The sequence below is a fragment of the Mustela erminea genome, chromosome 20 (genome assembly GCF_009829155.1).
Source record: "Mustela erminea isolate mMusErm1 chromosome 20, mMusErm1.Pri, whole genome shotgun sequence".
In the NCBI taxonomy this organism is placed as follows: Eukaryota; Metazoa; Chordata; class Mammalia; order Carnivora; family Mustelidae; genus Mustela; species Mustela erminea.
In genome coordinates, this window is record NC_045633.1 from 28,391,211 (window position 1) to 28,400,999 (window position 9,789).

The window sequence follows — 9,789 nt, forward strand, 5'->3', positions numbered from 1 at the left end:
CACGAGTGCCCCTCCCCTGCCCAGCGCTTCACAAAGGCCCTTTGTCCCGCCGAGCCCCGGGACTCCGGTTCCTGAAAAGTTCCGTGAGAAAAATCAAAGAGAGGCAAAACCCGGCGAGCGCGGCCTCGGCTAGAGCGGGCAGGATCGGTGGGACAGGGCCAGGGAGGCCAGAGGCGTCCCTTCCAACACAGAGGGCGCAGTCGGTGGCTTCCCGGAGAAATCGCAAGCCTCCCAGTCTACACTCTGGAAGTGGGAGAGATGGATTTTTTTTTTTTTTTTTAAGTGAAACGTAGGACGCCTGGCGAAGAAGCTGGAGGCAGCCAGGGGAGGGACCCGGTGTCCTTCGGCGGCAGGTCTAGAGGTCCCCTGGTCTCCCTTCCCAACTGCAGCGGCCGCGTCCAGCTCCAGACAAGCTTCTCCTGCCCGGGTGTCATTCCTAGCGAGCCTGAGCAGCCCTCTCGGAAAATGGCAGAGGCCTCCGGGCCCTCTCCGCCACCTCCTCCCGCGGTTCCATGTCAGACCCAAGGTTTTCCCTACGCCGCTCGGGGCCGGCCAGATCCGCTCCCACGCCGCTTCCTTCCCCTAGCTCCGGGATGGCGGTGGCCCAGTTTCTGCGCCCCACCGCGCCGCGCGCCGGCCGGAGAACACCGGGTTCCTGGTGTCGGAGCTGCTGCGCTCCTGCCGGGGTGTGAGTTCTGGGACAGCCGCTCTCCTCCCGCAAGTGTCCGCCCGCCGGCTGGAGGCCGAGATCTCCGCCCTCCCCACAGCCCCACTGCTGAGGGGTGCCCGGAGACCACGCGCAGGGCGAACGGAGGAGCTGGAACGGAACCGGGGCCCACGGGCGCCGGGCAAGGGCGTTTGCCAAGAAAAGGATCCGAGCTCGGGGAACGGATGTCTCAAAGGGTGTGGAGCTGGCTTATTCTTTTCTTGCTCAGATTTTGAAACCCCCAGCCTGGGCTGGAGCCGCAAGGGCCCCGGGATTTCGCCCCGGTGGTTCGGATTTCTGCAGACGCGTGTGCTCTGGGAGGGCACCGGCGCACCGGGGAAAGGGGAAAGCAACCGAGCCGCGCATCCCTTTCCCCCGGGGCCTCGGGACTGGCCTCTGTCCCGGGCCCGGGGAGCTGAGCCTGTCCTCACTCCCGTGGACCCGCCGAGGGAAAGGGAGGTGCCGCGTCCCTGCCGAGAATGCCCAGGAACAGGCCGAGCAGTTTTTCCCGGGCCTCCCTCCCCAGGATCCCGCGGGGACCGGAGGGGGCGGCCACAGCGCGGGGCACTTACCCGGGTGCGGGTGGAGATTGAGGCCGGCCATGTACTTCCCGGGCGGCAGCGGGCCGGGCAAGCCAGAAGCGGGCAGGCGTCCGGCCGCAGCGGTGCCCACGCGGTGGCTGTCCATAGCCAGGCCGGACAGCAGCGGCGGCGGGGGGCCGTGCACGGACCGCGGGGGCCCGAAGTCTCGGCCATCCATCCTCCGCGGGAGTGCCGCAGCCAGCCCCCCACCCGGCCCGCGGGCCTCGCTCAGTGGGACCTAAAAGTTCGGCCTCGGCGTAGTCCCAGAGTCCTCGGGCGGCGGGGGCTCCGCGGCGTGCATGGCGGCGGCGGCCAGCGGGGCTTGCGCTCGGCTGCGGGCCCGCGGCCCGGGGCGCACAGGCGGCCGGCGGTGGGGCCCCTCCGGGCGGCCAGGCGGAGCTGCGCGAGGCGGCGCACACGGCGTCTTGGAAGGGAGAGGAGATGGGCCGCAGAAGAAACGGGGTGGGGGGGGGGAGGAAAAAGGAAGGGGGGAAAAACAAAGTTTCAGAAAGTCGTCTTGCCGTTCGGGGTCGGGGACTGCGGATCGGGTGGCCAGAAATGAAATCGGGGGTAACCCCTTTTCCATAAAAAATAAAAATCCATGCTCCTTCCTCCAGCGGCTTCAGGCTCCCCGGCACTTGGCTCGGTAAGTGGCCGGCGGCGCGCTGCGCCCCAGCCCAGACTGGCTCGGCGGCTCACGGGTCCTCCCGAAAGTGGGAAAGGCCCCTCAGCCGCGCCCCGGCTGCATAAATACAAAACCTCCCAAGTGGGACTGATTCCTGGCCGTCACATGCTGGAGGGTTTCAAACCGCGAAACCTTTTTCCACGAGCAGTTCGAAATCTCTCCCTAAACCCTGTGTCACTATCTGATCCGGCAAGTTTAATATTTAACCTTCTTGGCCCCTGGCCTGCCTATTTTGAGTCTGCTTTCCCTAAGCTCGCCCTGAGCCACCAATTAGCGTTTTTTGTTGTTGTTGTTGTTGTTTTGGTTTGGTTTGGTTTTTTTCCGGAGAGAAGGTGCAAAGCCAGTTTATTATTTTTAAAGAGACTTCGTGCCTCCTCCCGCCGCCCCCCTCGGGCCACTGTGAGTCGCAGAGTCTGAGTACGAGGACCCGAGACGTGGCATTCTCGCCCGAGGACTGGAAAGAATCCTTCAAAACAAGCTTTGGTTTCATTTTCCAACGCCTTGGCCTGGGAATCCTGCGGCCCGAGGACGTGGCCTGTCGCGGGGGATCTGGGGGGGAGGGGGGCGGTCAGAGTGGAAGCAAGGGGCTCTAGGGTCTTGCTCCTACCCTAGCTTACCACCCCCAACCCAAAAATAATCTACAAAGAAAACCTTCGCAACGCGGGCAGACCAAGGGGCGCCTCCCCCAGCGTTGGGTAAATCCCCCTGTAGCTCCAGTTTAAAGCTGTTTGTTTAAAAGATTTGTCCTTTGCCGATTCCCATGGGGGCGGGAGGGGGTCTTGGAGCCAACCGTGCCCTCGCTCTCCGTCTGCCCGCAGCAGCTCGGATTCCAGATTCTGGGAGGCCCGGGCGCTCCTAGAGCCGCCGATCCACGCCAAAGCCACCAGCTCCGGGTGCCCGCCCTGAGCCCCGCGACCGGCGCCCAGCCCCCCAAACTGCAGACCCCCTCCGCCGCAAACCCCCCCGGTCTCCTTCTCCAGCCTCCCTCCCCAACTTCTCTAAGGGTACTTATTTTAACCCGGTTTTGGTTACAAACACCCCCTTCCCTCCCTCCCTCGCTCACTCCCATCAGGCTCTGGTTACCAGATCCGCGTTTACTTTGGAAAAATCTAAGATCGCCACATCCGAGGATACATGTCTTAAGGAGGCGATGAGCTTTCCGTGATTTTTTTTTTTTAATGTTCTTTGTGTAGCTTTCTTTTTAAAAGCTAGCGCTTCGGAGGCTGCCCCGACGCCCCACTTTGGGGAAGTCGAGGTGAAGGCCCCCGGAACACCCTCGCTCTGGTCGAGAAGCTGGCTCGGCCATCTGCGGGCTCCGCTGCGTTCTCTCTACTTTTCTCCCCCTCTTAAACGCACTTAAAATGGCTGAATTCCGGCTTTTAATTAAAAACAGCCTATAATCGAAAACGTCTCGGCGTCCCTGGCTCCCCCGCCGCCTGCCGGGAACCGAGAAGGGAACCGACGCCCCTCAGCTCGGCTGGGCGGGCTGGAGCGGGGCTGAGGGCTCAGGTGGGCGCCCGAGGCACCGTGGCCCGCCCCCACCCTTCCCAGGGTGCCCCCACCTCGCCGACGCCGGTCCCCGATCCAGCTCTTGGGGGCCGGAGAGCTGCGGGGATCCCCCCGCGCATCCCGAGGGGGCGGCGGGTTGGGGGGGTCAGCCGGAGAAGTTTGGAGACCGTCGCGCCCGGCCAGGGACGGACGGGCGGCCCGGCGGCGTACCTGGCGCGGCGGGGCTCCCGGTTCCGGGCTCCGGTGACTGCGACTCCGGTGGTGGCCCCGGCTCCCGGCGCGGCTAGGCGCCCGTGCTGCCCGCCATCCCGCGGCTGCTGCTCCCCTTCGCCACCCGCAGCCGCCTCACACTTTTTGCCCGCCTTTCCTTTTTTTGGTAGAAAACCGCTCCCCGGGCCGAGCGCTCGGCGCGCCAACTCCTCCGCCCTCCCGCGGCCCGGCTCCCGCAGCCCCCGGAAAAGCCAGCTTTCCTCCCGCGGAGCTCCCCGCTTTTTAATAAAATCCAGGTAGCGCCGGTTTAAAGAATCCCAAATCTCCATATACAGCCCGGGATTGGAAAAGGTACATTACACAACCCCCCTTTCAAGTTCCTCTCGCTGGATCTAAAAAAAAAAAAAAAAAAAAAAAAAAAGCCAGCGGGAGGGGGGAGGGGGCGGTTGGGGGAGGGGAGTACTCTCCAGCGAAGAAACACGCATTGTTCCCGGGTGCCCGCCTCCCCCCCCAGGCCGGCCCCCGGCCTCCATCTATTGGCCGCGCCCACCGCCAATCACGCGCATGTAAACACCTTGGCCCTCAGCCATTCCTATAAAACCAATTACGGACCAAGGGGCTCCAGCAGTTTCCAGGCTCCCCACGGCGGGGCTGAATGATCAAAACTGGTGGTGAGAATTTTTCCCGGCCGTTTCTAGGCAGCCCTCCCCCTCCACCGGCTCGGACCCCCCCCCTTTCCTCCCTCTCCTCCCTCTTCCTACCCCCTCCCCCGGCGTCTAGGCTGAGTGATCAAAATAGAGGAAGATGGTTGTCGCCGCAATCCAGGGCTTTGCAAGGCGCGGTTTAATGGGCCGCCTGTCAGCTTCCTGCTCGCAGGAGGAGGTGACAAGCCGAGCGAGCCGGGAAGGGCCTGGGGCCCGGCGGGCTGCACCCCGCGCCCGGGCCCTGGCCCCCTACCTCCCCTGGGGCGCGCCTTCCAGAACGCGCGCTGGAGACGCCAAAACAGACAAGGGCTGCTTTTTCCCTTTTTAACTCCCCCTTTTAAAACAAAGCAGCGATTCATTCCTTTTCCCCCGGCTGCGCGGTTGGGTGGGATGGGCAGGCGTGAAGGCCGTTTTCCTAGCCTCGGCCTGCGGGTCCCTCCCTGAAACGCGGTGTCAGATGGTTACTGATTAATATTTTGGAGAGGCCGCGGCGGCGGGTAGCGGGTGAGTCTCTAATCTTCTAAAAGGGGTTCCTATAGAAACGCGGGCCGGGACGCGCCCCCCGCTCGGCCCCGACCGGGGCCGCGGCGCTTTGCACCGCGCGCCCTTCCCCAAAGCCTTTCTTTGCGTGGGCGCTCCCCTCCTCTTACCCCCCCCCCAAAAAAAATCAGAGCAGAAAAAAGGATTAGATCGGCTGAGCGCGAACTGACTCCCTCTCGATTCTGACATTTCAGCCTATTAGCATTTCTCCACGGGGCCTTCTGAAACCTATTAAAGTGTAATATTAAAAACCTCTTGGCTGGGGTCCTCTCTCGCCTTCCATCCGCCGCGCCCCCTCCAGGGAGGGCGAGACCGGGAAAAAAAAAAAAAAAAATCTGTTGAGCTCAGAGGAAGCAGAAGCCAAGCCCAAAAAGTGCTTGGCTGGCCGCGGCGGCGGGAGGGGGAGGGGAGCCCCAATCCCCCAGACTTTGTACTTTTATTTTGCGCTTTCAGCAAAATCCTTTCTGGGTTGAGTCGCCGGGAGCTGCCCGCGGCAACCTACTTGGCTGCGGGCGCTAGGACTGCGGACGCGGTCGGAGGGGCCGCCCTGGGGCCCCGCACCCTCTCTACAGCCCCGCAGGGACCCGTGCCCGGCTGGGCATTACGTACCCTCAAATGGAAGCTTGGAGGGGCAGAAATCCTTGCCGATCCTGCCTCGGAGAGCAACCGCGGTGATTAGATTTTAATTAAAACAAGAGAAGCCCGCTCTTTCGCCCCGCGCTGCGGACTCAGCGTTTTCGCATCGCTGGGTCTTTTTTTTTTTTTTTTTTTTTTTAATCCATTTTTAAGCAACTTTTCTGGAGGGGGGAAAATGAGCTAGTTAGCGCCCGTTTGTTCTATTTTCTTTTCTCCACTTTTAGAAGAAAACGGGGAGGGGGGATAGGCTTGGAGAAAGCGAACTGGGGGTGTCTAATTTAATTCTAGTATAAATTTGAGGAAAAAAAGTTCAGCCTCTTGAGGGCAGTTTCAAGTTGCCCTTCCAGGAGCCTCTGCGCTGGTTTCGAGGCTGCCCTCTTTTGGAAGCTAGAGCTCCGCAGTGGGAGGAGGGAGGAGTGAGAAGTAAAGAAAGGAACGAAAATAGCCGGAGCCGAGGGGAACAGCGGTGGTGTCCGCGCTTGGAGCAGGGCGCGCAGGTCTCAGTGGCGGCTGGGGCGGCGGGAGGTTCCCGGTGCGGCCCCGGGACGGCCAGCAGCAAAGACGGAGAGGAGAGGGGGGTTAGAGAAAGGAGGTATTGTGTTTTGTGTGCCTTGGGGGAGGGGGTTGACTGCAGAAATAAAATAAGTGCAGTTGAGCTGCGTGGGGCTGCTGGAGGCCGAAGCAGGGGAAGGGTCTGTGCGTAGGGGCGCAGCCCCGGTAGGCGCCGAGCATCCTTGAGCCTTATCCGGAGGCCTTTGTGGGTTCCTAAAAGGCCCTCCCACGCCTGAGCCCCCATCGTTTCCCCACCCCCCTGGTTGCCCTCCAGTATTCGGAGCCCAGACCCTGGTCCCCCACCCCATTATCCCCGCCCTGGATCTGGAATGGGGTTTTGGGGGGGGGGTCTTATTTAATTTTCGCATAGCTCAGGCAAAAAATATATATCTTGACAAAGTTGAGGTGGGGAATACAAAGGACTTGAGGGTTGGGGGGAAAAAAGGCCTATTTTTATAAATGTTTAATGTTTTCACCCCTGGATGCTCCAAGACGCCGTAATTGTGATGGCGGGGTATGTGCGCCATAAATCATTTAGTTGCTAATAAAAATTCTGCCTGTTTGCCCTGCATTTGCCAATGGCGTTTGCATTTTCCAAGTATGTGCCTTGTCTGCGTGGCGAACCGAGCCTGCATTTCATTAGGGTCGCGGTTCGGGGCAGGCGAGACCCCCCTCCCCCAACCTCCTCCTCCTGGGCCTTTGTGGGCCCCAGGCCCCCTCTCGGCATACACTCACGCCCGCGGCCGCGCTAGTCACTGCCGGAGCCCGGCCCCGGCGCAGGGCCTGGGGACGCGGCGGCTGCTCCCGGGGCCTGGCGGCGCGGTGCCCAGGGCGCCTGCCCGCGCCGGCTCTCCGAGCGCAGCGTGCGTGGGAGCGCACCGGGTCCCGCCGAGGGGCTGCCCGCCGCGGCCGACCTGTGCGCACCCTGGTCCTTGCACGTCCCCCGCCCCTCGCTGCTGGGCCCGCGCCCCGGTGCCCCCGCAGTCGCGGGGTAAACAGCGTCCAGGAGCCATCTTGGGGCGGGGGGAGGGACAGATCCCAGGCCCAGGGGTGGGCGCTGCCCGGGCTCCTTTTAGAGACCCCTGCCATTCGTAGGGCACCCCTGGGGATCCCTTGCTGAGCTTCGGGGGCTGGGGAAGCACTCTTCCCGCCCTGGCGGACCATACTGTGATGTCAGAGCCAGGCCTGGGCGCTCTGTGCCGGGCGGAGTTGAGGCGCCCGGTCCGCGGTCCGCTCGGGTCTGGCCGCCATCTTCCGCCCCCCCCAACATACTTCTGTTTACCCGGCGGGGTCTGCGGCCAAAAAGTGGGTTGACGCAGTGTGTGTATATGTGTGTGTTTTGTACTGACTGGGCAGAAAATCGGCTGGGATGGGGGGGCGGGGAGAACCGCCTCGAAACCCAAACCTTAGCTCCTGGAGAACGCGCCCAGGCCCGCGCAGTCGCCCGCGGCCACCCTGGGCTGCGGAGCGGAGAGCCCTTTTGTGTGTTCTAGGCGTTGGGCTCTGTGCACGGGAACCGACTGACAAAATTATTCCCCTTTGTTTTAAAACCAAAGAACAGGGGCACCTGGGTGGCTCAGTGGGTTAGGCCTCTACCTTCCGCTCGGGTCATGATTTCGGGGTCCTGGGACTGAGTCCCGCATGGGGCTCTCTGCTCGGCGGGGAGCCTGCTCCCCGCCCCCTCTGTTCTCTGCCCGCTTGTGATCTCTGTCAAATAGATAAATAAAATCTTTTTAAAAAATTTTAAAAAAGAACAGGCCAACTTGGAGCCCGGTTCTCCCCGGTGGTGGCTTTGTCACGGCGGCTCTGCCCTGAGCCTCAGCCAACGCTGCCCTATTCGGGCAGAACCCAGCGCTTTCTGGAACCCTGGTGTTGCTGGCCACCTGCATACATTCTCCCCTTCTCCCAGAGAAAAGTGGCATTTTTTTGGTAAGCAAGGACACCTGAGCCACCTCCACCCGTCGCCCCAAACCGTCTGGGGGGGTGAGGACGGACCTATGTCCCCACGCCGTGCTGGCTTCTTGGTGAAGGGGACCCCGAGCGTTCACCGGCCTCTGCTGCCCGCTCAGGAAGCCCTGGCCGGATCTGGGGCTTAAAAGAGCCTGTTTCCAGGTCCTTGGTCTGGCAACCAGGGAGCTCCAGACCCGGGCACCTCGAAAACCCGGAGAGGCTGCACCCGGGACATCCTTCTCGCCCTCCGTTTTCTGCGACTGGCTCAGCCATATTCAGCGGAGCTGGGGTTCAGCCAGCCTGGCCACGAGGGGTCCCAACCCTCCAGAAAGCCAGAGGACTGCAGCACCAAAGCCGGAACGCCGAAGGGACAAGAGCGCTCATTCGGTGGGCAGAGCCGCCGCTGAAGCACCAGGCTCGGCTGCAGCAGATCCCGATGTGTCTCAGCTCCGCCTCCGGCCCTGGCCCCTTTCCCCGGCCCGGGTCGGGTCTTCCATTCCACTGTTTGGCTCGGAGAGGTCAGAGACGTGCTGGGTGCACATGGGGCCGGATGCAGCCATAAATCTCTATGCAGGACCTCCTTTCCCGCTGCTCACACGCTGGTGCTCCTGGCCAGCCTCCCATCCGGACTTCACCGGGGGCCCTGCTCTCCCGGTCACAGCCTGGGGTCCCTGGGACGGTGCAGGGAATCAAGCCAGGAGCTTCCCTGTTCACCAAAGAGAGAAACGGACTCACCCATTCAGTGCCATCACCTTCCATACCTGGAGTCGGCGGACCCCAGCCAGCCCAGGCCTCACCAGATCGCAGCCTGGGGAAGGGCCACCGGCCAGGCACTAGCTCCTAAGAAGGTTCGGTGAGGCTGGAATGGGCGCACGGCCACCTGCTTGAGCCCAATTGCCCCGCCATTAAGGGGTGACACTGGGGTTAGATCATCTTTTCAGAGTTCAGCCAGCCCCACTTCTCTGTTGACCCAGCTTTAATGCCGCCCCATCGCTCTGCCCTGAGTCGTCCTCCGGCGTGGGATATAGGGAGGTGGGCTTTTACCCCTTTATTCTTTTTTTTTTTTTTCCCCAGTGTGTTGAGGACCATGCAGGGTGTCTCTGGGAGCCATGCTGGGAGGCGGGGGCTCATCCAGCTCCCCACCCCACACCAGCCCATCCCTCCCTCTATGCCAGGCATACTCGGGACTTTTCGCCTCTCAGCCCCGAGTCGGCTCCCACATCAGCCACCAGCTTTCGGCTTTGGCGCAAATAGCCCAACCATGGGGAGAGCGGTAATCGCTCTAGTGGCCGCCTGGTAGGGGCGGTGGTCTTTCTACCTGAACAGTCACGGAGCATCTGGGGGACAGACCCAGAGAAGGTGCATTTGCAATAATAACTCTTAATGTCACCAGCCTCGTGCGTCTCTTTGCCAGAGGGGCGGGGAACAGGCCTCTACGCGGGCACCTCTCAGAAGCCGCACAGGCTGCGCGCGATCGGGGATAGGCACCTCCAAACGGTCTGCTCTTTGCTCGGGACTCCGATGGGGACGGCCGTGGAAAGGCGAGGCATTCACCCCCTCGGAGGCGCCTCCCCCAACCCGTGCCAGTGACACACTGCTGCAACGGCCCGCGACAGAGGCCGGAGGCAGAAGGTTTGGTAAACCTGGCCCCCAGACGATCTTTCTGTGGGAGCCTTGGCTCCTTCCTAGAATTTCTCGAAGCCTCTTTGGAGAGAC

At 62.2% G+C, this 9,789-nt stretch overlaps 1 protein-coding gene and 1 long non-coding RNA gene across 6 annotated transcripts in view; one reads left to right on the forward strand and one right to left on the reverse strand.

Annotated features, from left to right (window-relative positions):
- Positions 1–1,556, reverse strand: part of TNRC18 (trinucleotide repeat containing 18) — a 79,771-nt gene extending 78,215 nt beyond the window's left edge. For all 5 annotated transcript variants that reach the window (XM_032328447.1, XM_032328452.1, XM_032328448.1 and 2 more), the window contains exon 1: positions 1,279–1,556. In XM_032328447.1, the coding sequence (XP_032184338.1) occupies positions 1,279–1,465 (187 nt within the window). In that variant the 5' untranslated portion in view covers positions 1,466–1,556. The remainder of the gene's footprint in view (positions 1–1,278) is intronic.
- Positions 1,557–7,876: 6,320 nt separating this feature from the next.
- On the forward strand, positions 7,877–9,462 carry LOC116581319. Its single transcript, XR_004282006.1, has 2 exons — positions 7,877–8,921; positions 9,249–9,462. It is a non-coding gene; the product is annotated as an uncharacterized LOC116581319 (long non-coding RNA).
- Positions 9,463–9,789: the final 327 nt, after the last annotated feature.